We start from the raw sequence: 27,654 nt of genomic DNA on the forward strand, positions 1-27,654 counted from the left end.
TATAATCAAATTGTAATTGTATTGTGACATGCTTTTGTACGAGGTATTTGCAAATGCTATATTGAACTTATGTCAGATTGTATTGTGATAAACTGTTCGATTTACACCCCTAGTGAGGAGAAACCTGTCACTCTGTTCCACACATGGACTCAGCCCTGAACTGCTTGATAACACTTTAGCTTCATTGGGGATATTTTCACTGGTGCAGAAGAAACATACAAACTCATTTTTTAGTCTGAAACTCAAATTAGTCTTTAATAACTACTTGAATACTGTAAATACTTGTAAACTGCAGTATGCACTTGTGCTGCTGACCTGAATATCAGCATGGCTGTGATTGCCTGCGGCCTCATGCAGCACTGTTGATCATTAGATATTGCTTAACACTTTATAAAGCATACACTGAGCATGTCAGTCTCAGATGCAAGTTATCCAGTGAGTTTCCTTCATATCTTTGCATTGGTTTATACATTTTCACAACGCCATGTAGATTCAATGCCTTAAATACAGAGCATAGAAGAAGGTCTCCTAGATGAACTATTCTGACCGGCGTCCAAGTCAGGAAAACTTTCTCTTTTATTTACGGAGAAATAAGGCAGTGGTTATAGCCAACCCGTGTCCTGAGGCTAGTTTCCCCTCGTTCAGGCCTTGAAGAGGATCTAAAAACTGCAACAGATAAAATCACTGCATTTACATGAGCATTAGCGCTTCTGAATGACAATCACAGTCCGATGACCGACTCTCGATTACAATGACAAAGTACGACGCTTTGAAACAAAGCCAGCAGCTGGGGGTGCGGAGGGGAGGAACGACTGAACACTTGTAACTATAGAAATTAAATCACGAGCTGCATCCCGTTTAAAAGATGCAGTAATTCCTACTTGCAGTCCGAAGTGCGGTAACGTACATGTTAGCCGGAGAAAGCGACTTAAAGGGACAGTTCATACAAAAAAAAAATTTTTTCAAAACCTCTATAACTTTTCTGTGGAGCACAGAAAATTACGTAGGGAGAATGACAGTCTCACTATTCACTATAATTGCATTCATTTTATTACTTTAATGCAAGCGAAAGGTGACTGAGACTGTCATTCTCCATAATATCACCTAGTTCCACAAAGAAAGAAAATAATACAAGTACAGAGCAAAATGGGGACGTGTAGACAGCATATTTGCAAGTAATATGTTAGTCACCTTAATGAAAGCAATCCTTTTGGAGGACAATATTATGTGTAAACAAAATATTTGAAATGCACATTTAAAAAAAAACAACAGAAAATCAATATGGGCTAGAGATAAACTATACAATTTATACACTCCTTGAAAAAGTAGAAAAGACATTTGCAGCCTTCATTCTATTACCGTATAACTGTGTATTTACATAACTTGCTGCTTTTTAGTACAAGAGCCTTGGTGCTCCGATTGTGCAGAAACATTTGATTTCCAAGTGTCACAAACTATTTTTGGTTAATAAAATCAGTGCAACTCACCATGAACTCCTTTGTTGGGCACATCGTTGACGTTGAAACCTTTCGAGCTGTAGGCAGTTCTGACTTCATTGCAGTTCTTTACCTTCTGATCAGCCTGAGCTGACGCCAAAACCACCAGCGACATGCATACAGCGAATACAACGAACATCTTCATCGCTGACTGCTTGAGCAATCGAGGAGAAAAAAAGTAAAAGAAAACAAAACAAAAAGTCAAGTCACGAAATCTCTTCGATTCGCTCTTCTGGTGTCCTCATGGGGATGCGGCGTCTCTGTTTGACTTCTAACCGATCGGATCTCGCGAACTGGATTTTCTTGAGCAATAAAAACCGGGCCTCTGAAGAACAACGAGCGAAACAATCCCGCAGTGTGTGTGTAACAAATAAAAAGCGACCAAAGTACTCAAGACTTTGCGCTCTTCGTTGCGACTTTTTTTTTTTAACGAAAAACACAAGCAAATCTGCGCTACGTCCAGAGCTATGCTCGCGCACACATGTTCAATGTTGTATAGGTAAGGTACTTAACCAGTTTCTTCTTCGGTTGAAGAGCTCCGCTGCTGACTCTGCTCTGTAGGAGGAGAAGCGAGAAAATTGCGATAAAAAGTTTTAGGGAAGTTTCCCCCTCTTGCGCTGGTGTGCAGTCTGGACGCAGAGTGGAAATCGAGGAGTCGCTTGTGCGCGCAGCTGAGTTCCGGACAAAGAGAGCTGGCCACGCGAAACACGGGGTGGAGCATGACGCGCGCAGGAGCTTACACGCACTTCTATCAACATGTGCAGTCTGCCAGTACATACTGTTCAAATCAGTCTTGAACCGAGTAAATATATTGTTGACATTTTATAGGAGTTTTTGCCACTTTAATTGATAGTTAAAGGGATAGTTCACCCCTAAATGGAAATTATGATATTAATCACTCACCCTCATGTCCACAAACCTTCATTCATCTATAGAACACAAATTAAGATATTTTTGATGCAATCTGAGAGCTCTCTCACCCCTCATAGACAGCAAAGCAACTGAAATGTTCCCAGTCACAGAAACGTATAGCAAGGACATCGGTAAAACAGTCCATGTGAGATCAGTGGCTCAACTTCAGTTTTGCTCTCAGATTTCATCACAAATATCTTAAAGGGGTCATATGATGCGATTTCAGTTTTTCCTTTCTCTTTGGAGTGTTACAAGCTCTTGGTGCATAAAGAAGATCTGTAAAGTTGCAAAGACTAATTAATTTTGGGGTGAACTAACCCTTTAAGAGCATAGATAGATAGATAGATAGGTAGATAGTCAGTCTCTTTGTACTACAGTCATCAATCACAGCTCACAGGAAGGGCTCTAAACATAGGTGAGAACTTAACCTCAGATATGTCTGCATGTCATGAAATGTGACACAGATCTGTTAGGGCTGTGGTGTGGCTAAAGTCCCAATGACAGTTAGGAGGAATGGGAGAGAGAGGCCAAAAGAAACAGAGAGAGAGAGAGAGTGAGAGAGACACACACGGTGGAATCTCAGCCCTGCTCCCATGACGAGCATCATAACTGAAACATCTCACTTAGATTATGACAGTCTTTAGGGACAGCAGCCCGTCCTTCAAACAACGACACAGGCCATAATTAGAGCGGTTTTGAACTGTGCATAAGTGTGGTTGTTTTGAAACTCCTGAGACTTGAGCTCTTTCGGAAAGTAAAGATGTTAAACCACAGATATTTTTCTGCATATGTAGACCCTTCTGTCTGAGTATAATGCATAAAAGTAATAGGCCTAGGCTATGTTTTATGCAATCTTTATATAATAGATGAGAAAGTCATAGATGGTTCAGATTGTTCTGTATCATTGCTATCTGCAATGATGCCTGATGTTCTCTCAATTGCTTTTCACGTGGAAATGGGGCCTTTATTATACGCAGTGCTTTTTCCTTAATCTCATTCACATTGCTAATCGTTTTCCATTCATTGTTAACCTTGAAGTGCATGAGCACAGAACACACTTTGACATGTCTGGATGTGCTGGAGCATGTGTATGTTTCCATGTGCTGTTGTGGCTGTGTGTGTGTGTGTGTGTGTGTGTGTGTATGGTCTAGGGGGGAGCTCTTAGCAAACTGACATTCCAATTATTGTGTCCCCGCATTCCTCAGCCTACCCCATTCATACTGTGTGACCAAAGCTGGGAAAGCCAGTGGCCAATGAGAATCTGCGGAGGGGTTCTGGGGTCCGTTGATTGTGGATATGAGAGAGTGGACCGGTGTTACACTCAATAGAAAACTAAAGGTGAGAGCTCTTTTTCCCAGAATACTTAGTAACGGACAGATCCACAGCTATGCGAAGCAACTGTGCAGTTAAGATTATTGATTAATTAATTATTATTTGGATAAAAGCGTCTGCTAAATGTCTAAATGTAATTGTAAGATTATACTAATCTATTTCATATCCCTGCCCGTTCATCAGTTCCTTATCGATTACATGTAAAACTCCTCATGTTAAACATTTCGCATGATCTGAACTGAAATATAATAAAATATAATTTTGTTTGTACATTTTTAAAATACATTTGAATCAGTGTTTAACATAAACACTGGAGTTAAGCAGTGAACCACACTTAAAAAAGAATGAACTTTGTAAAGTAAATCTGGGTATTTGTGTTTAAATTAACGTTTAAAGATTATGAAAAAAAGTAGTATAGATGTGGTCACTAAATTAATATTTTTTAAATGTTTTACTTTTAAATGATTACTACATTATATTACTGAAATATACATTTTAATTATTTTAGTTTATTAAATGTGATTAATTCACTAAATACTATACATTTTTAAACGATTCACTTTTCCACTTTTACCAGCCATTGTCTATTGGTTGTATTATTTTTTTTTTCTGGCATACAAATATAAACAAGCAAATAACCGTATTTTAATTTAGTGGCATACTGGGTAATTAAACAATTAATTTATTAGATTAAAAAGAAATATAATACTTAAATAAATTTTTCATATATCGTTTCTTTATCTTTATTCTTATCGATTTTCTTTACATTTGGCTATGGCCAAGAAAAATTATTTATGAATTCCAAAAGAACATAGATGAAGTACATTTCCATTTTACAAACCTAAATTGATTGCACACAATGAAATTGTGATAAATTGTTTAAGATGTGTTGCTCTAGCTTGTTTTAAGTAACGAAACTGACAAAAATCTAAAAAATTTTAATGCATTACCATAGTGGTCCATTAGTATGGAGATGATTTTCACCCACAGAATCACAAAAACAGCAATAAACTAGTAACAATTTCTGTTGAACACAATTAGTCTGACTAACTGTGCCACCCTAAACAAAGAAGACCAGTTGGCCCTAACAATGGGGGATCCCTGTATAGCCACTTTAGTACCCTAAGAAAACATTCAACCTGCGCATTTCAATGGGCCTGTTTGCCCATTCTTACTCGTCCATTAACATTCAGAGTGTAACCAACAGCCCTGCTCAGCCCCTCTGCTGCTCTCTCGCCTGATAACCAGCCTCCCTTCACCGCTTTAGGAGAGAAAAGACCAGAGGGACGCAACAAGATCTGAATCTGTGAAAAACATGAGTGTGAAAATAAGAGCATAGCAGCAGCCTTGAAGTCAGATAACGAGATAAAGTCTGTTAAACACACCAGGGGGATTGTTGTGTGAGTGTTTTTTGGGGTGGGTGGGGAGGGGTGACAGAATATAAACACAGACTAAATAAGGTTTAATTTGCAACTGTAGGTGTGAGGCACCACAGGTGTGTCTGACAGCTTTAGTCAGCTGAGAGGAGCTCATCAAGACTAAATGGAGATGAGTGGAGTTGATTACATGCTATTCATTTACCTTCACTTTCTGTAATTAGGTCAACATGCATTTTTTTTATACTACTGAGACACTGGATTTCGAAAAGACACCCCTCGACTGGTTGGAATGAGAATTGCATACAGACACGAAAACATATAGACCTCACACACTAGTCCGTAACATCAAAACCACACTTTTTAGTTCCATTAAGACTCCAGTATTTCACCAACACACTGTTAGAACAACATCACAACTGCAACTTTAACATTTTATTTGATTATCATTTACATGGAAACTTTTAAAATTATAACACATGTACTTTATTGTCACAAATAAACAGCATTTGCACTCTGAACGTTCAGTTTTGAGCAGTATTGACCACCAAACATTCTGTACAATGGGTTAGCCAGAAGAGCAGGTACAGACAGGACAGTTTCTCCATTAATTTAAGGTCTGAGTAACTATACCCTGGCGTGAATGAAGGGCTCTGTTTTATCCCCCTCCCCCGTCGCTCTGGTTATTGAACGGCTCAAGCCAAGCTCAAGTACTCAAATGTGCCAAATGGCCCCTGAATGCACCCCCACTGTGCAATCAGTACCAGTATAAACAGTATTGCAGAATTCAGAGTTTAATTACGGCACTCAACACATTCCATTACTGGCAGAAGCACATCCTTCATTCAATACATACTGTATGACAATAAGCTATTTGTTTCAATTAAACTGAGATTTTTGCATATCAATCATTTAGCCATAGTTTGTTTTTAAAAGTTGGTATGCTTTTTTTTCTTTCAAACTGAATGTATTATGCCTCCTTGCAGCCTAGGGTTTATATTACTTACAATTTTACATAAAGCATATTACTGTAAATATCCAGTGACTTAACCAAATCTATTTGTGAATAAATTGTGGTATTTTTATTTGTAAGCACTTAAACTCAAATGTACTTGTTTTATATACTGTGAAATAAAAGGAAAACTCAAATAAACAGAAGCTCTGAATTTACACAGATGCAAAACAATTGCTGCAACCATTGCCTCACAACTGGCCTCTACCTGTGACTCATTAAAATAACCACCACATTTTCTGGATAAAACCCCACAGTTAAGTGATCATTATCTAGGCTGTTAATGTGAAGGACAGCTGTGAAAATGAAGACAAAAGAGCATTACGGAGAAATTTGAGCTGGACTAAAACAAATGTTTGAATTAGGAAATCGCCACAAAACATTAACCAAGTGCCTGGATGTCCCAGCGGGCACTAAATCCAACCCTCCAGACATTGCCCCAAAATGATTGTCCCTCAAGGCTCTGTGCATGAACAAGAGAGCTGTGAGGTGAGCTACAGAGAGGCCAGTGATCAGTGAAGGTGCACCAGTCAACCATATCAAGAGCTCTGCATATCACTGGCCTGTTGGGGAGAGGGGCACAAAAGCTCCCATTACTCCTAAAGAATCACATAAAAGCATAGCTGCAGCCTGGCAAAAAGCATAATATTGACTGAGCTGCAATGTGTGAAAAGATTTCTTAGTCAAATGGGACTAACATATGTGGCATGATATGTGTGGTGTAAATCACTAAGAAAATACCATTCTCAATATAAAGACTATAATGCTGTAAAGTCTGGGGCATCTTGTTAAACTAAAAGAATTGATGTTGGAGAATACAGAGAAGTAAAGCAAGAAAATATTATTTAGTCTGATACAAAACTAAACTAAAAGAAAATTCATTTTTTTAGCAGAACAGGAACACATGGTTGAATGATGTATCAGGGTGATGCTTACTCAACTCTGCAGAAAACTTTGAATTTCAGCCATTTGATTTTTAAAATGTATTAGTATCAGACAATATTTAATATTTAAAGGGGTAATTTACAGCTGGCAAGATGGGATTTTAATAAAACTTGGCTGTCTATAGAAAGGCGAAACATTTTCGGAAATCTGTGATACATGACTAGAGAAAAATAGCTGTGACTTTCCTTTTTGGCAAAAACTTCATTTCACTCAATTAATTTTTGATTTTGGTGCCGCCCCTCAGTTGATCCAAGTGTCCTTAGGTGGGAATACAAAAATATTATGGAAATTTAATGCATTGAAGTAATAATTCACCCCCAAAATTAAAATGTGTGCTGAGAATTGACTCATCCTCAGGGCATCCGAGATGTAGACGAGTTTGTTTCTTAATGGGAACAGTTTTGTTGAAATGTAGCATTACATCACTTGCTCACCAATGGATCCTCTGCAGTGAATGGGTGCCATCAGAATGAGAGACCAACAGCTGATAAAAACATCTCAATAATCCACAAGTAATCCACACCACTCTAGTCCATCAATTAACATCTTGTAAAATTAAAAGCTGCATGTTTGCAAGAAACAAATCCATCATTAAGACGTTTAATATTGCTCTTTCCAGTGAAAAAGTCACTCTGTCTGAATCAGGAGAAAAATATGCACAAATCAAACACCGTTTATAAGCAAAAACAGTCCAAAGTTCTAAATAAATATGTTGGTGGATTTTGATGTTAGACAACAACAGGGGATGGACTTTATCATTGGAGTAAGCATTACTATTGATTATGTACTTGTATTTCAACCAGAATGGAACGCCTTAATGATGGATTTGTTTCTTACAAACACACAGCTTTTCACTTCACAAGATGTTAACTGATGGACTGAAGTCATGTGGATTATTGAGATGTTTTTATCAGCTGTTTGGACTCTCATTCTGACGGCACCCATTCACTGCAGAGGATCCATTGGAGAGCAAGTGATGTAATGCTACAATCTGTTCTAATGAAGAAAAAACTCTTTTACATCTTGGATGGCCTGAGGGTGAGTCCATTTTTAAACTGTCTAGCTGAAATGTATATTTTTTGCCACTAGTGGTACAAAATGGAATTGCCAAAAAATCCCAAACAGGTTCCCAAAACACTTTGAACAAACAGACAGTTTTGATCCAAACTCGAGTCTCTGGTTGAATCAAAGGTTGACATGACCACTCAAACAAACAGTGTTTTGAAAAAGCCCAGTGTTTACAATCTTTGAGGAAGTCAATCTACAAATGGATTTGGATGGTTTTCTGGGAAGCTGGGAAAGGAGGCACAAACACACAATAAATAAATAAATACATTACACTCTTCATCTTCAAAATGACTTTGAGTTTAAGTGCTTTGAAATAATACAACAACAGAAAAAAATTTATGATTTGAAATGGGTAATCGTCTGAAAACTTGCAGGACACTGTGTATCATTCCAGTTGGGGGACGTCTAGCACAATGAAGCTGATTCTTTCAGTTTGTTTAAAACACACGTAACAGATGATGACATGCCTTTGAGGACTGTACAGAGATCAGTAATGAATTACGTCACAGGTTATGAAAGGAAAACAGTGTCCATTTGTAAACACTAGTTTTCCAATTCTGATCTGAAATGACAGCTTTAGCCCTTTGTGTATCAAGATGTCCAGAAACAAGAAAACTTTACAGATGCACAAATCCAAGCCATGTTTCATTGAATGCAAATGCTACAGTGACCTGCGAAAGGAGGGAGGTGGGTGTCCATTTAAGAGAACGCTTTAATCACACGATTATAATACAAGAATAGAGGAAATGAAAGAAAAAGCAAGAGAGATAATGAGCGACGAAATCAAAGAGAGATTATAAAATACCACAATTTCTGAAAAGGGAAAGTCAGCATTCTAATAAAACAGTTTAAAAGCATTTTTTTGTAAATGAAGTACAGCTGTGTCGTCCTGTAAGGAGAGGGTTTCACAACGACATGCCGATGCCTTGATGTCCTCCACTCCAAGGGTCATTTACTGCACAGGAAATGAGCGGCAGAGGAGAAGCTCACTGCAGTGTATGTATGAGAGACAGCCTGCGCCACTAGAGCGATCGTACGTGTTCTCAGACTCTGTCAGTCACGCTTCCTTCTCCTTAAGCGTGCCCATTCACTCACAAAAGCTGAGCCTCTTTGTCTTTTCAAAAGCGATTTAGCTCCTTTTCCTCCAGAAGGCTTTGGCTTTTGTGAAAAACTGCATGTGTATAGCAGAGGGGAGGCGATGCTCAATGTAAAACACATGGCTGTTGTGTGGCATACGAGTTCGGAGGGAAAGAACATGATTCTTGTATGTATAAGTAATGCTCTTCATGCTGTAGAAGAATGAGTTCATAGTCGATATTGAGCCTCAGGTCCACACAAAATGTAGAAAAGAAGAGGTTCATATAGTAAGACTTGAGGCTGAGAAGAGGAAAGGTTCTTGTCCTTGGCCAAAATCATGGAGCTGTATGTACACATGGGCATCAGTAGCGTTTCTCTTCAAACAGGAGCGATCACTGAAGGCCCAACGTTATGAAGATGATGATGGCAAAGATGAAGGTTGCACTAGGAACATGTGCCACCCGTGCCGATCCAGGTACGGATGCGCCGCCGTGGGGGTCTGTGGCCAGTCTGGGAGTCAGGAGCAACTCGTGAAGCGTTAAGTCATCAATTGCAGGGAAAGAACTTGATTCTTGTATGTATAAGTAATGCTCTTCATGCTGTAGAAGAATGAGTTCATAGTCGATATTGAGCCTCAGGTCCACACAAAATGTAGAAAAGAAGAGGTTCATATAGTAAGACTTGAGGCTGAGAAGAGGAAAGGTTCTTGTCCTTGGCCAAAATCATGGAGCTGTATGTACACATGGGCATCAGTAGCGTTTCTCTTCAAACAGGAGCGATCACTGAAGGCCCAACGTTATGAAGATGATGATGGCAAAGATGAAGGTTGCACTAGGAACATGTGCCACCCGTGCCGATCCAGGTACGGATGCGCCGCCGTGGGGGTCTGTGGCCAGTCTGGGAGTCAGGAGCAACTCGTGAAGCGTTAAGTCATCAATTGCCAAGTTATCCGCCAAGTCTTAAAAGAAAAAGAGAGTGAGAAAAAAAAATTATGTGGACGGACATGCAAACATACAATTGTATCAAAGTCTGACTGAGTTTTGTAATACTAATGTTGGTTAAATAAAGCTATTATATGGCTTCAGACGAAAAGTCTCATATTGAGCGAATGGCTCTGAGTCTGTTCTTTTTAGTGAATCAAACACATTCCAAACAATCTGTGAAGTCCAATTCCTGAATGAATTATTTTAATGAGTCTAATGATTCTTTAAGCAAACATATACACTGCAACTACTGTAGTCTGACTTTAATGAGTCGGTTCTTTTGAGTAAATCAAACACATGCTATATAACCATGTTTATCCTGATTCCCGAACAAATGACTCTGAATCTATTCTTTTTAGTGAATCAAACACATTCTGAACAATCAGTGTAGTCCAATTCTTGCATTAGTGAGTCTTAATGACTTGGTTCTTTTTAGTGAATCAAACACATGCAGCACAACCAGTGAAGCCTGAATCCAGAATGACTCTCATGAGTCGTTTTTTTTTTTTAGAGAATCAAACACATGCTATTTAACCAAGTGTAGCACAATTTCCAAAGAAATGACTCTGTGTCTGTTCTTTTTAGTGAATCAAAGAAATTCTGAACAATCAGTGTAGTCCAGTTCCTGAATGAATGATTCTAATGAGTCTGTTCTTTCTAGTAAAGCAAACACATACAGTGCAACTAGTGTAGTCTGATTTCCAAACAAATTACTTTAATGAGTCGGTTCTTTTGAGTAAATCAAACGCATGCTATATAACCAAGTGTAGAATGATTTCCAGACATACAGGTGCATCTCAATAAATTAGAATGTCGTGGAAAAGTTCATTTATTTCAGTAATTCAACTCAAATTGTGAAACTCGTGTATTAAATAAATTCAATGCACACAGACTGAAGTAGTTTAAGTCTTTGGTTCTTTTAATACTGAAATAAATGAACTTTCCCACGACATTCTAATTTATTGAAATGCACCTGTATGTCTCTGAGTCTGTTCTTTTTAGTGAATCAAACACTGTCCGAACAATCACTGTAGCCCAATTCCTGAACAAGTGACTCTAATGTGTCAGTTCTTTTGAGTGAATCAAACACATGCAGCACAACCAGGGTAGCCTGAATCCAGAATGAATGACTTTAATGAGTCGTTCTTTTTGAATCAAACACATTTAGATTAAAACTACTGCAAAATTAAATTAGTTACAATTCACTTATCTACTATTTAATGTTTGTTTTCTGAAACAAACAAATAAATAAATAAATATTTTTTTTACAGTTTACTCAACTGCAATATGTCATTAAAATGTTCAGTAGATATTTTTTGTGACATTTATTATAGAATGTATGTGAATATGCTCTTTTTAAGATGTTTCTAACTCATGATTATAACATGAACATGAACATTTCCAGTCATCTCGGCGACGTATGTGTGCTTATTCAGTCTGGAAAAATAACTAATTTCATTGTCTAATAACCAGTCATTAGTTGTGTTATGTTGTTGTCTTACTGAAGTGAGTGAGGAATATGGCAGCATTCCAACTTAACACCATTTAACAATCTTTTTTCTTTACTAAAACTAAAACATCTTTTCATTTATCTCAGCATCTACAGATGAGGTGTACTGTCTGGCCAATGTCAGCCATGAGGGAGACATAACTATGAGGTGAAAATTATGAAAAAGGAAAGCGGATATCAGTAATAAAGTCAAGTATGGAGAGGTACGCCAGCTATGTGTCCCCTGTGAAGTGTCCTTCTAAACTGAGGAGAATCGTATTCGTTCAACACACAGATGAGTTATTGCATGTATATAAGCACATGCTCCCCTGCCTTATGTAGCACATACCTTAAATTCCTGTTCTCAGTCTGACATAACTAAACCATACAGGCAATATACAGAGAAAACATGAAACACAAAAACCTGGGATTTAAAAATGGAAATAAAAAAATCTTCAAATTGAGAAAACTTATAAATGTAAAAAAGACATAAAAAGAACGAGAAAAGACTTCAAGGTCACTGAAATGTACAAATGTGTGCTAAACAAGCTCTTTGGTTAATTTTCAAATCATGCTGGTGAACATGATTATCAGATTGTACACAAACTCATGGAGTGCATGTCAACTTGAACGCTGCTGGGGATCAAACCAAACAGAGACATTCTCAAACTCGCATTTTTTCACAGTTCAGCCTTTCACCCAAATCAAGCTTAAAAAGTATTAAATTAGACAAATGTAATTATTTTATATATCACCTTTTAAAAAGTGATTTACAAAAAACAAATATCATACCTAAAACAGAACTACAAAAATAAGAAAATTAAATGCATTAATTATGGTATATTATTCTCAACATCTTAGATTGCCCTTATACTTCTTTCAAATATTTTTTTAAATGTTGTATCTTTTCATATATCTATTTTAATCATTTTTTCTGTAATAGAATCTTATTTGCCAATTATCTGAATTCTTTTGAGCTCATTTAATTATCCAAACTCCAGGATGAGACAAGCATTTTCACCCCACTATATATGCATACAGATGTACACACAATAACCGAACATAACAAATGCAATCTGTGTTTATCATATAGTGATTACCTCAACAGTGGTGGAAGGCTGTGAGCATTTGAAGGGTCTGTAGAAATCAGTTTACTCAACATAATGAGAGATTTTTAATTATAGACACTTGGTCCCGTCCATATGTTAGCCTACTATTCTCTGCATCTTGAATTAAATTGACAGGAAAGATGTATTTAATCTACTAAGATCAAATGCCATATTTAATACCCTCCACACCAGCGACTTCACATTGCCTCCTTCGTTTGAGGGGAATTTTAACCCAACAGGGAGGAAGTCCACCATTTGGGCCAGCGGCTATGTAGTGGTGGGATCAACAGGAAGGCATGCGACTTAATTAATTCTAGGCCCTGAACTCAGCATGCCAGCCAGTGAGAACCAGGCCGAGAGCAGGAAAAGAGATGGAGGCCTTCTCTCAGGGGGTCCCCTGGATGCCCGGGGGCCCATTTCAGCACAGTCGACTTTAAAACAGAGGAAGGAGGCAAATAAATAAAGCCTCGGTGCTGAAACCTCCTCGAGATTTCTGTGCAATTACGACAGAGCTTGAACGCGCGCCAGAGAACGATTAACTTCTTCTTTCCCTCCGTCCACTGACAAGCCAGCGGTTAGACATTCCACGGGCCCTGAAAGGCCGATTTTTCATTGTGACAGCGGCAAGCTGTACCACTAGTCCAATTAAAGCCGAGATGTAATTCAATACAGCTTTTATACACACTACACCCTAAATCAGACGAGATGTGTTAGTGGGTATAGGCAAGAAAGTGAGGATCATGTGTGTGAGGTTATTGTTTGCCGTGCGAGTTCAGAGAGGTGCGAGTAAAACCCAAAATGTTCATAAAAATAAGAGGAATGGAGAATATGGAAATGACACAGAGTGCAAACCATGTATAACCCAGCTCCACAATGTGACTAATAATATCCTGTTATAATGAGCCGCGAACACGTGCGAATAATGATGTGAGTGACGGGATCCACAGAATGGCGGACGGTCCGGTTGACTCTTGTTTTGGATCTGATATCCACACGATGGCAATTAGTGGGATGGATGTGTGGAGGCTGGCATGCTAAATATAGAAAACAGACAATCCAACGGACAACGAATGAGCATGAGATAGCCTGACCAATTGCACAAAGGCTCGCAAAGCCTATCAGTTTTCAGCAGTATCAGTCTCCAGGGGTCTCTGCCATGCAAGTGGAGCTCTGACTGGCTTTATCACAGAGTTACGAGCTCCAGTTACGACACGGGTCAGAGGTCAACAGTCAGCCATTGATTGGTAATGGTGGGCTTGGACTGGCTCAATGCCCGCAGTGCAGTACATCACAGGCACGGCAAACAGGAACACAGAAACAAGTTTTAAATGTTTATTGCAGCCCTCCATAGTAAGAATAAGACACTAGCTGACTGCTTTAGAAGACTAGTTTGTTTCAAGACCTGGTTAAAGAAGATTTATAAGCTCTTAGGGTTTAAAAAGAGGTGATGAGGGTGTTTAAGTGCCTAATACTATATGCTTTGCTCATCTAAACTCAAGAGGATAATCTTTGTTCTTCCAAACAACTTCTAAACAACAAACAAACTGCTGCATGTAGTGTGTGGAGAATTCTTATTAGGATGTTTCATACTATTACTACAACTCTACTACTACAACTCTATTACTACAATTGTTTGGGTTAGAGATTTTAACAACTTAGACGTATATCTCAAAACAACTTTTGACATTAAAATGACATTTTGTTGATTTTACTTTGTCTATTAGCTTTGCCATGTACACTACTAGTCAAAGTTTGGGGTTGTTGTTTTTTTAATGCTTTTGAAATACGTTTCTAATGAAGTCTCTAAGGCTGCATTTATTTTATTTAAAAAAAAGTAAAATTGTGAAATATTATTACAAATTAAACTAACAGTTTCTGTGGTAATATATTTTCAAATGTAATTTATTCCTGTGATGCAAAGCTGAATTTTGAGCATCATTACTCCAGTCTTCAGTGTCACATGATCCTTCAGAAATCATTCAAATATGCTGGTTTGGTGCTCAAAAACATTTCTTATTATTATCAATGTTGAAAACAGCTGCGCTGCTTAATAATTTTGTGTGTGGTTTTTTTCAGGATTCTTTGATGAATAGAAAGTTCAAAAGAATCGCATTTATTTGAAACAGAAATCTTTTGTAACATTATAAAGTCTTAATACGGTCACTTTTGTCCTGGCTTTATAAAAGCATTATTTTCTTGAATTTTTTTTTTACATTTGTGTGTATTTCTGCTTTTTGCAATAAAATCACTTTTATGCCCATCGAGTGTAACCCTAGAGCAATACTCTGGGCTGGGCAATAAGACTCTGTTTGCTTTGTATCTTAATGTCTGTCGGGAGAGGATATTGATATAAAGCAGTTGGAAATTAAAATGTCCCATTTGACACCTGCGCAGCACAAAACATGCTTTATTGGTACCAGACAGCGCATCTAAATCACCATAATCACCCATAAAAGCCAAGTCAGTAGCACAGTCTAATGATACTTTGTGATTTATAATAAAGTGCCTTTATATATGATACTTAAACTGCTATAAAAATAAAAAGATATCTGGAAAGATTAATAATCAGATGTCTGATATCTAAAGGACATTTATGCTGAAGGAATGCTCTATTACATTTTTGTCGTTTTGTGTTTTTTCATAACCCCAGCTCTACAAATGTAGCAGCAATGTAAAGCACTATTGGCCACTTTCATAAGGAGCACCTGTGTTTGGAGACTGACATTCCGTCTACAAAAGATTTATATTTTTGTTCATTTGAACTTTTGATTCATCAAAGAATCCTAAAAAAAATTTACCAGTTTCCAGAAAAAAATATTAAGAAACACAACAAACAGCAGCACAACACTGTGATAATAATAAGAAACATTTCCTGAGCAGCGAATTAGCATATTAGAATGATTTCTGAAGGATCATGTGACACTAAAGACTGGAGTAATGATGCTGAAAATTCAGCTTGCATCACAGGAATAAATTACATTTTTTAAAATGTTAAAGGGGTTCTATTATGCTTTTTCACTTTTTCAACTTTAGTTAGTCTGTAATGTTGCTGTTTGAGCATAAAAAAGATCTGCAAAGTTACAAAGCTCAAAGTCCAATTCAAAAGTAGATATTTTATTTAGCAGAAATCACTTTTCATAAAAACTACAATGAATGACTCGTTTGGACTACAACGCATATTTTCTGGGATTTGTGATATCACAAATATCGACGAATGGGACGAGACCTGGTTGAGCTGCACTCGAGAAGGCAACCAGTGTTATCACTATGTCGGAGACACGCTAGCTTTCCCAAGGCAGACAAACACTGGCCCAGCTAACCAATCACAGCACATTTCGTATTTCAGAAGGCAGGCATTCATTTGATACAGGAATAATTCAAGCCGTTCATGCCAGACCGGGGAGAGAGGTGTTGTAATAATGTAAAATATGTGAAAAATTATGTGTTTTTCAAACAACCTAGTATGAGAGCCTGTTCTAGTACACCCCCAAAACAAAATCAAGACTTTGTAAAAGAGCATAATAGGACCCGTTTAAAATAAAAAAGACATTTTAAATTATAATGATATTTCACAATATTGCTGTATTTGAAAAACATTAAAAACAGTTAAAAAATCGGTAGTGTATATCATATATAAAATATAGTATTACAGTAGCTTCCACACCTCTGTATATACAAAACAAGATGTCAACACATAAGACCCTCAGTAAACACACTCTATGCTACCACATACAACACAGAGTCTCGGGCTGATGCTGCTGCTTCTGGTGAGGACAGAGGGAGGAATGTGAGCGTATGTCTCCACACCCATCACCCTGACCACAGGCCCACTCCAGCAGGCAGCCAGCAGCTAGCCAAGAAAAACTAGCCAGCCATGAGGAGGCCAAGACACAGTTACAGAGCCCTGAGACACAGCTAAAGCACATCCAGACACAACTAGAGTACACAGAGACGCCGCTGTTATGTTGTTTACAGTAGCGGCAATGGTTCTTTTGCTTGAGATATGCTTGGGATATCATTAAGAAAGGGTTTTCTGGATGACATGTAAGACAACCAATCACAACTGGTATATTTAGATTTTCTCAACCGTTTATTTGTTCTGTCGGCGCCAATAGCAATAGCGCTATTGTGCTCTGGGCATCCCGAGTTCGAGTCCCGGCTCCACTACTCTCTCGTCTCCTCTGAGGCTGGGACTCTAAATAGTGTTCTGTGTTCATTTGTGCAGCCAAAGACAGAACAGTTAGCATGTTTTGGCCAAACTTTCGCCATGGCATTAGAGCTGGTACACTGTTGTCGCTTGCGAAATCAAAATGATGGCGCCGTGGGCGGAAACTTACAGATTAAGGTGCGGTAATATTATAATGAGATCCCTTTGCAACGTCACTAGGGGAGCGAAATCTGACGCACTCGTTTTTCAGACGCTTGCAGAAAAAGGCTTACCAAAACAAAGTTACTGAGTTAATCTTTTTTATGTTTCCTTGGTTGGTAGATGCACCGGGGACCTGATTATAGCACTTAAAAAGAGCACTGGAAAAGTCAGATTTTCATGATATGTTACCTTTAACTACCTTACTAACTATTAATAAGCAGCAAATTAGGAGTTTATTGAGGCAAAAGTCATAGTTAACGGTTTGTTAATGGCGTGAATTGGACCTTAAAATAAAGTGTGACCAAATGCAGTTCTTTTGAATTTTCTTTTCATCATCCTGAAGAATCCTACAAAAAATAAGCACCACAACTGTTTACAACAGAAATAAACTACATTTTAAAATATATTAAAATAGAAAACAGTTATTTAAAAATACGGTATTTTTACCATTTTTTTTATCTAATAAATGCAGCCTTGGTAAGCATAAAAGACTTAAGCATGAAATCTTAGTTTGCATTGAAAAGTATTTCATCAATATATGGCTAAGGAAGTCAAAAGGTCGGAAAAAAATTGGGATTTCTTGGAGGTAAAGTAGGAAAAACTCTTTAGCAATAACAGACTAACACAGTATAAGAATGTATGTTTGAAGATAACTGATTTTTTTTCTTTGTGAACCGTCCTAACCCCATGTCAGCATTCCCCATCAACTCTTCAATGGGTGCCATTGTGGGGCAAATTCAAGTCAACACATATTAATTAGCACAACCCAGTGCGAGCGAGGCCACTGGTGTCAGCTATAGTGCTCCTCTCACTAAATCTGCACATAATTAGATCTTCTCAAACATATTTTTAGCTCTAAAGTTCAGATTAGACACAGAAAGAAATGGACATGCACAAAACAAAGAGGGATCAACGAGATTCAGAGACAGATCTTACCACAGTGGGAATATGATTTCCTGTGGGATGGTGTAGGCCTTAGCTGCTCATGGTGCAAAGGCCATTTCAATGAGCTGAGCTGATGGCATACATGAACTCACTGTTCAGAAACGCTTGTAAATTCTCCAGCTACCGTTAGCGCCAGAGAGGCTGCGAACATGCTGACTGAGATTAAAATATGGACCAGTAGAACCTGAAATCTCATGAACAGGGGAATGAGGATGGCAGGTCTTTACAAAAATGGGATATGAGAGGTTACTCCAACTGTGAGTTGCTCTGTCATTTAATTTTGATGACTAATGCCAAGAAAATGCAAGTCGTGCTTGCATGTATCGTCACAATAATGTGTTGTGCGTGGTTGCCAGGGTGTGGCTATGTGGTTGCTAGGGCACTGTTTGATGCTTGCTAGCACACAGCTCTTCAACAAGCCACATGAATTAAGGTATCATTCATGCTCATGCCGCAAAGTTCACAACTTTATGTATGAGTGCAACAATCACTGTCCACTTTTGTCAGTCTTGGTTCCGGAAGTATTTTTCCCATTCATTTCTTAATTCATTATTATATATGAATGAATATATACTATCAATTAATTCATAGGTATTAAAAAATTAAAATCAGTAAAGAGTTTAAACCATAAGCCAAACCAACCACCTCTGAGATGAATATCATAACATTACAAACTTAGTTTTGAAGCAAATAATTTAGAACTCTGAGAAACAGCCCAAGAAGCATTGTGAACGTTATTTTGTAATTCTTCATCATCATAGTTTCGTTCATGGTTTCACGTCATATGATCTGTATCCCGTTTGTTTCCTGGGTCATGTTCTCACTGGTTCATTGTCTTACTATCTTGTCATCAGTTCTGTCTTCTCACTGGTTCACAGTATTGTCTTGATATCTTTTTCTATTCTGTCATTGGTGGTTTTTGTCATGTGTTCCCTGGAGATTTAAGTCCTCATGTTTGCCTTGTCGTGTATTGAAGAAAGTTATGCTGTTCTGTATCCACGTGTTAGGTCATTGTTTATTGTCAAGCTCATAGCTCATCGATTTGTTTCATGTCTTGGATTAAGTTCATAGTTTGTTTTTGGATCATTATAATTTTAAATAAACCTACACTTGGGTTCTCTGTGTCTTCATCCTTGCCCACTTAAGGCCAGGAAAGTTACAGAAATACCAACGGATTTATATGTTGTTATCATTAAACAATTTCTCTATGGAGTAAATGAATGGGATTTTTACTTTCATTACCGGACTTTTACAGTCTATAGCGATGCTTGTCATAGTAAACACCGCTAACTATGGTGTTTTGGTAAAAACTATGGTTACTATGATGATATTTTGTAACTATTTTTATAACTATTTTCCATCCCTATAATAAATCCCTATTAACCTCAAAAGCATCCTCACGGCTCTTTCTGTGCCTCCCAGTTTACGGATGACCCACAGTAGGTGAGACAGTTTGTGTTTCCAGACGTTGTGGTGGCTGACAGACATGACGCAGGAAGATGTCTGGAATCAATTCTGGACGTCGAAAGCTCCTGCTAATGTAAATAAAACTCTTACACAAACAAACACTTTCTTTTGAGAACTCTCAAGCACAAAAATGTATTGGACTGAGAAAAAAGGTATGAAATTTGATTCTAATGTTTTTTTTTTTTTTTGTAACACAATGTCAGGCTTCCTTCACTATCCTCTTGCTTTAATGTGACAACATCACCTTTGAGTCTTTGAAGCCAGCCTACTGCATACAACAATGTTTGGTGAGACGCCATAAACTCCCAGCCACTCTGTCAGGCTTCCTTCACTATCCTCTTGCTTTAATGTGACAACATCACCTTTGAGTCTTTGAAGCCAGCCTACTGCATACAACAATGTTTGGTGAGACGCCATAAACTCCCAGCCACTATGTTAAGCCCTCCACAATGGGAATGACTGTAGATGTAATCCATCCAGCTCTTGAGCATATCGAGTCAGGCACTGTTTACACAAATGTTAGGTATCATTATTTCTCAGTGTATGTGGTTATCTGTTAAGTGCATACGGTTGAGTGTGTGTGTGTGGGGAGGGATTGTTGTTTATATACAGAGGAAGAAATAAGGACCCCTTGTAGAAGGAGCCAGATCCACTGGGCTGTTTCTCATGGCAAACTTCCTCTCTCTGTGATCAGGATTATTTGCAGATGCGATGGTGCCATTGCCTCTTTCTCAAAGAGGAAAAAATCCACCATCTGCTCTCTTTTCCGTTTACTGATCTCACTTTTCTCATGTTGGAAACAGCCTTAATCTAACTCTACAGGTCATAAATGCTGAGTTTTTACTAGGGCTGCACGATAAATCGCATGCGATATTTAACGCGCATCTTATCAGTAAAGCCGGTTCTGTAATCAGCGGTAAATCTCCATCACCTGCGGCCTTTCACATTGAGCAGCAGCGTTAAATATCGCATGCGATTTATCGTGCAGCCCTAGTTTTTACCCTTTTTTGCTTGTTAGGTTTAGAAATCTTAACATCCTTGAATTCATTTTGAAGTTTGAACGCTTCAGTGCCCATTCATTCATAATTTCTCCTATTGTGTTCTGCTGAAATAGGCCATATAGGTTGGGAATCTCATGACAGATTTTTCATTTTTGGGTGAACTATCCCTTTAAGAGTTGTGTGCTCAAAGAACCTAAGATATAATCATTTCTAAAGCTACTTAATGCAAAACAATTAACAAATTAGGAAAGCGAGCAAAGAAATAGAAACAGGAAGTGGCACACCGGTACACCAGATGGTTCTAAAACTGCATTAGGATGTTAGAGAATGCTAGAAAACATATATTATCCATAAACAACCATCATGTTTCTCTACCATTAAAACGTTTACAATTAAGAATGCATTAAATTGATAAAAAATGGCAATAACACTGACATTTATGAACATTTGTAATATAAAATATGTTAAATGCTGTTCTTTTGAACTTTCTATTCATAAAAGAATACTGAAAAAATAGTAAGCAGCACAACTGTTTTCAACATTATTAATAATCAAATCAGCATATTAGAATGATTTCTGAAAAATCATGTGACACTGAAAACTGGAGTAATCATCACAGGAAAAAATGGCATTTTTAAATATTTAATACAATTAATATTTCATATACTGTATTTTCGATCAAATAAATGCAGCCTTGGTGAGCAGCGAGAAACATTCTCAGTCTTATTGGTTTTGGTCTTACTGGGTTGACATTCACCATATATAAGGGGAAGCTAAAGATAACTGAGAAATGACTTTACTGCTCATTTCCTGAACATTTTGGCCCTGTTCATTTCCAGGTGTGTTTCAAGTTGATTTCCACATTACACTGAGCAGACATCTGTGTTTGTCTGTAGCTCCAAGCACCTGGGCCACTGCAGCCAAACATCTGCAGTCCAAACACCACTGAATATGCCCTTACACACACAAACATGACATGCACTCTCATACCTGCATACAAACTCCCATACAACAGCAACACACGCACATTCACACACGTACACACTGTTTATCTAAATCAGGACGCACCGTAGACTTCTGTTGTTCTTATATAAACCTAAACATAAATATTGCCGATTAACTCAAACTCTAAATCCATCTTAAAAATTAAATAAATAAATACATTTAAATAGTGTTATTTTTTTATTTAATAAAGTAAAATAACTTAATGTAACCATGCAAATTTAATCAGATTCATGTTTTTGGTAACACATTAAAGTTAAGGTTCACATAACATTAGTTAAAGCAACAGCTAACATGAATTAATGAAAAATAACAGTAGCATTTTACAATAAAGTCCCATTAGTTATCATTAGCTAATGCATTAAATGACATTAAATAAAAACAGGCAAAACATTTATTACAGTATTTAATCAATCTTAATTTAGTTAATAAATATACTTTTATATGTTTACAACTGTACAATGTTAGTTCATAGTTCAGGTCTAATAAATAATATAAATAGATACAAATTTTGATTATGTATCAATTTACATTGATAATGTAAATGAGTAAATATCAGGAAATGTACATTAACTCAGATTCATATTTTTTTTCATTGTTAGTCCATGTTAACTAATGAAACCTTATTGTAACGTGTTACCAAAATTACAGTTGTGTAACATTGATATAAACATTGTTGCATAAAGTAAAAACACATAGGAATTAAAAGTATATTTGTTTACACTTTATTTTAAGGCGTTCTTGTTACAGTGTAATTATACATTTAAGTACTGAGTAATATTAATTAACTAGGATTAGGGTTACTTGCATGTAATTATGCATAATTTATTGTTATTATAATAGTAAGTAATGTGTAACAAGGACACCTTAATAAAATGTTACTGTATATTTATATATTAATATTAACTATGAATAAATGCTGTAAAAAAAGTTGTTCATTATTAGTTTATACCTCATGTTAACTAATTGAACCTCACAGTAAAGTGTTACCAAAAACGTTAATTTAGTTTATTTATGAATCATTTTTAAAGTATGTTTACACAAAAGGGAGATGTTTCCATATTTAACTAGCTTCTAGTGATACACTGTAAAAAAAAATCCATAAAATTGACGGTAAAAAACCGGCAGCTGTGGTTGCCGGAATTTTACCGTAAAAAAATACGGTAGCAACGTTTTAGGTTTTACGGTTTTAACTTAAATTTACAGTTAAATACCGTAATTTCATTAACTGATATAATGTTAATTCACGGTCATTTTTTACAGCGTAGATTTCTCCTCAAAGCAGAGCTAATTAAACCCACCCACTCACACACACACACACATAAACATATACTTCCTCACATAAACACAAACTCACACACACAGATTGACAGCGCATGCTACTAACACTAGGCAGGCCTGCCTCATATGCAGCTTGTTTACGGCTGCAGAAAGCCTGTGCTGTAATGGAAAACGTGTGCTTTGCTCCTCACCTATCAGGTGCTAGAGGTCAGAGGTGACACATGGAGCCTGTTAGCATTCCAGCCTCAACATCAGAGGAAGGATGAAACTATTTATGCTGTGAGAAAAGTGTGCTTGCGTTCGAATGCTTGCGCCTGTCGTTTTGCCTCACAAATTCACACCATCCATCACAAAATTTCCTCTCCTCTCCATCTCTCTTACTCTCTCCATATCTTAAGTAAATCTGTAGCAGACCTGAGACTCGAGCCCTGCCCAGGCTCTCACAGCGAGCTGCATGTTTCACATTACAGGCATATTTCCACATTGTATTTTGCTAACCCTCGCCTGCTGATAAAGGGCCAAAGAGCTTCAAAGAAAAAATGCTCCTCAGCACTTACAATGACCAAACGTCTGCTGAGCACTGGAAAATAACAAGAGCTGTTTTGACAGGGCCCATGCTGTGCGGCGGAGTGGTCAAGGCTGCACACTCCGACCGGCCCTCTCCAAAATCCCCCGACTCCAGGGGTTTGGCCTTTCGGTGATTGTTACATTCATCAACTCCTCCTGGGCTCCTCCTTGATAAAATGAGAAGGGAACCAAGGAGCGCAGAGAGGGTGGGAAATGTCAGGAAAGCAGCTAAGCACTTGCATCAGATAGGCTGAATGAGATACTTTGTTTGGAGACACAAAATGAGGTGATCGTTCAGGGTCTGGATGGAGAAAAAGATGAGAAAGTGTGATAGAAAGGGCGGAAGCTCATAAAGAATGAAAGGCAGTGATGACAGCTGGGCACGGGGTTTATGGTTCGGCGTGCTGTCCTAACTAAAAGTGATGAGACTGAGAGAGCAGGTTTATGTCTGGTATCTCTCTCAAACACTCACCGCTACGCACGGCAGTTTTCAATTCCACTCATCGAATACAATTTTATCAAATAAATATGAAATCCATTCCTCTTATTTGATTAGCCAAGCACCATTTTCACCAAGAGTGTTGATATTACTTTTCATGTTTTTTTTTAACACTTCAACTGATTAACATGGAAGTATATTTGTTATTATGAACTAATTATGAACAATTTGCATAATATTTTAAAAATTATCATAATATATTAATAATTCTATATATATAATATATAGTATAATGTTATACAATATAATTCGAATTATAGAATATTTCATAAATTTTACTGATAATTATTTTAGAATAATTCAATTTTTCAATTCCACTAATCTAATACAACATTATAAATTAAATATGTTATCCATTCATCTTCTTTGATTGCCAAAGCACCATTTCAAGAGTGCTGATATTACTTTTAATGCTTTTTAACAATTTACAATAAGGTTAACCTGGTTAACATTAAAGTATATTAGTTATCATGAATGAATTATGATCAACATTGTTTATAATATCTATCTATCTATAGATAATTACTTTATAATTAATTTAAATTTTTTATTTTAATAATTTATTAACCTAGCTTAATGTTAATTTATAATATACTATTGATATGTTGTTTATTATATTTCATATTCATTCACAATACATTAATGTGAAAATATAATACATTATTATAATTGTATCCAGCTTTAAAGGGTTAATCATGTTCTAGTATGTATGTAGAAATGAACATCAACCAAGATTAATAAAATGCTATAAAAAAGTAACTGTTTATTGTTTAGTTTATAATACCAGCTGCATGAACTAATGTTAACAAACCGAACCAATTGAGCCGTTTCACTTTGTATCACTCTAACTGTTTGTGTTCATGACATTTCAGTCTGTGTTATTCTTTGAAAACACTTGACTCCGCTTTTGCTTTTTTTGCAACTATTTATGTTGGCAGCCAAAAAATAAACTTATTAACTAGCCAGTTATTCATTATTAATGTCTTGTTTATAGAACTGCTGTATAAAATATATATCACACTTGGAACAGGTCTGTTGTACAAAGGCGAAAATCAGTCAATTGCACACAAAGAAATAAACAGAACTTTTTAAAAACATACGTTTAAAATCATGCACACTAACATGAAACCACTTTGAGATCACATGACTGGCCGAACTACCAGGCACTGACCACAGAGGACAGGAAGGATTCCGATTTTGTTATACACTTATTGTGATGTATACACTTATTTTACAAACAGTTTAAGCCATACTGACATCAATATTTCAGTATTTCAGTTCAACTAAAGTTTCTCATACAAACCCTTCCTCATGAAGCATTATTAAATATGTGATAACAGCATGTTTGATTAGTGCTGGACTGCACCGCCGCTCACATAATCTTGTCCTAAGCGGGCAGCTGGCATTAAAGTGAGCATGGTGAGGCAGATGACACGACCTCAGCGCCGGCTGTGTGTATCTCGGGGTGTGAGCACAGGACACACACAGCCCGTGTCCAGGAATAGCTCTGCTGGCCTGGAATGCGTGGGTCGGTATGGGGGTTGGGGGCAGTCCTGGGGGGCGAGGAGGCCTGGAATCTCTTCCCAGAGCGAATGACGATTTATCAATCAATCCGGATCATTCAGAACATCCACAAAATTACTGTCCAGCTGACAGCTTTGATTTACGGAGGGGTCTGGGCCCGAGGTGCGGCCTGTCTGCACCTAGTTGTTGTTCTGTCCGTCACGCTACCCAGGCCCCTGCGCAGCGCCGAAGCTGCGTCTCTTTTGAGAAACCAGATCTACGTCGTCCATCTCAGCGCACCAGGCACAGACAGGACTTCCATTAGTAAACCTGCCTATGGATGACCTTCAGCATTCTGGCTTCCTGACCCCTCCCCGAACAACCAAAATGGAATGAAAAGACAGCAGGGCTGAAGCGTGTTTTACTGGGTCATCTGCAACTATCTGCTGTTATCTGTGTACCTGTTTCATCAGAGGCCTAAAGGTCTACACTAAAACAAACAGACATATTTGAACAATACTTGAGCAAGAATATTGGTCAAATATTGAACAACATATAGGTATGACTGTAAACTGCATAGGTATGACAAAATGTAAAACTTTGAACATAATATTAGCCGAAAAGGAAAACTGATAATTTTGTAAATGCATAAACAGCAGAACAGCAGAATTGATCACTACTGGTTTTGAAAGTTAAAGGGATAGTTCACCAAAAATTTTAATTACCCCATGATTTACTCACCCATACGCCATCCTAGGTGTATATGACTTTCTTCTTTCAGACGAATACAATCGGAGTTATATAAAAAAAAAATGTCCTGGCTCTTCCAAACTTTATAATGGCAGTGAATGGGTGTCGAGATTTTGAGACCCAAAAACCCATCCATCATAAAAAGTGCTCCACATGGCTCTGGGGGGTTAATAAAGGCCTTCTGAAGTGAACTGATGCATCTGTGTAAGAAAAATATCAATGGAATGCCACTTTCTCGGTAACGCGCGTATGTTAGCAGAAGCTAGAGATTATGGTTTATAAAGTTTAAAATATATTATTATTATTCTTACAAAAATGCATTGATTCACTTCAGAAGGCCTTTGTTAACCCCCCGGAGCCGTGTGGAGCACTTTTTATGATGGATGGATGCACTTTAATTTGCTTCAAAATCTCGACCACCATTCACAGTCATTATAAAGCTTGAGAAAGTGAGGACATTTTTAATATAACTCCGAATGTATTTGTCTGAAAAAGAAAGTCATATACACCTAGGATGGCTTGAGGGTGAGTAAATCATGGGGTAATTTTCATTTTCAAACTATCCCTTTAATCGCCCTTGTTACAGTAAACAGCCTCCTCTGATATTTAAACATGACTTGAAATGTCTTTAAAAATGTAGCACTCATGCCTTTATGCTGAAAAAGCAGCAAGAGATGTTTTTTGGTAACACTTTAGAATAGGGTACTCATATTCACTATTAACTACAACTTTTCCCTCAACAAACTCCTCATTTGCTCATTTGCTTAACAAAGGTAGTTGTTAAATTTAGGTATGGGGTCGGATTAAGGGATCCAAAATATGGTCATGCAGAATAAGGCATTAATATGTGGGTTATAAATACTAATAAAAAGCCAGTATGCTTGTAATATGCATGCTAATAAGCATAATAAGCTTATTAAAGCATAATAAGCTTATTAATAAATATGCTAATAATTAGGGCTGCACGATAAATCGCATGCGATATTTAACGCGCTGCAGCCCTACTAATGATGCTAATAAGCAATTTCCCCACGCAGATTTCGCAACAGGTTCAGGTTGGTCACTCAACATTGCCAAGCTAACCAAAGGAAAGCTGTTTAGATAAAAAAAAGTGACTTTTCAGCTCTGCTTCATTACATCACTACACTTGACAATTGACAACGGACCTTTTTGCCTGCATAATGTTGCCAAAATGTAACTAATTAACACAGAATCAACACAGGGCTAAAAATACTGTATTAGCATTAGCCATATTAGCAGATTAAATTAAACAGCCTTTGACATCAACAATAAGAGATATCAGACGTGATTTCTCCTCCCTTCTAAGTGTCTTAACCTGAATGATTTATTGTATGGTTGTTTTTTATTATTAGCATTTAGCATTGTTTTGCCCTGCTTTCCACAACACTATCAGAACAATCCTGTGATTCATTCTTTGGTCATGACCCACCGACCTAACATCCACACACAC

General features: G+C 37.3%; 2 protein-coding genes across 3 annotated transcripts in view; both read right to left on the reverse strand.

Moving 5' to 3' along the window:
- Positions 1–2,238, reverse strand: part of gpc4 (glypican 4) — a 40,601-nt gene extending 38,363 nt beyond the window's left edge. Inside the window, exon 1 of the mRNA XM_016446511.1 lies at positions 1,488–2,238. Coding sequence (XP_016301997.1) covers positions 1,488–1,641 — 154 coding nt within the window. The 5' untranslated portion in view covers positions 1,642–2,238. The remainder of the gene's footprint in view (positions 1–1,487) is intronic.
- A 7,560-nt stretch (positions 2,239–9,798) lies between these two features.
- The window catches only part of LOC107658084 (glypican-3-like), a 123,292-nt gene continuing 105,436 nt past the window's right edge, over positions 9,799–27,654 (reverse strand). For both annotated transcript variants that reach the window (XM_016446512.1, XM_016446513.1), the window contains one exon: positions 9,799–10,176. In XM_016446512.1, coding sequence (XP_016301998.1) covers positions 9,998–10,176 — 179 coding nt within the window. In that variant the 3' untranslated portion in view covers positions 9,799–9,997. The remainder of the gene's footprint in view (positions 10,177–27,654) is intronic.

The sequence above is a fragment of the Sinocyclocheilus anshuiensis genome, unplaced genomic scaffold (assembly GCF_001515605.1).
Source record: "Sinocyclocheilus anshuiensis isolate Anshui unplaced genomic scaffold, SAMN03320099.WGS_v1.1 scaffold227, whole genome shotgun sequence".
Lineage (NCBI taxonomy): Eukaryota > Metazoa > Chordata > Actinopteri > Cypriniformes > Cyprinidae > Sinocyclocheilus > Sinocyclocheilus anshuiensis.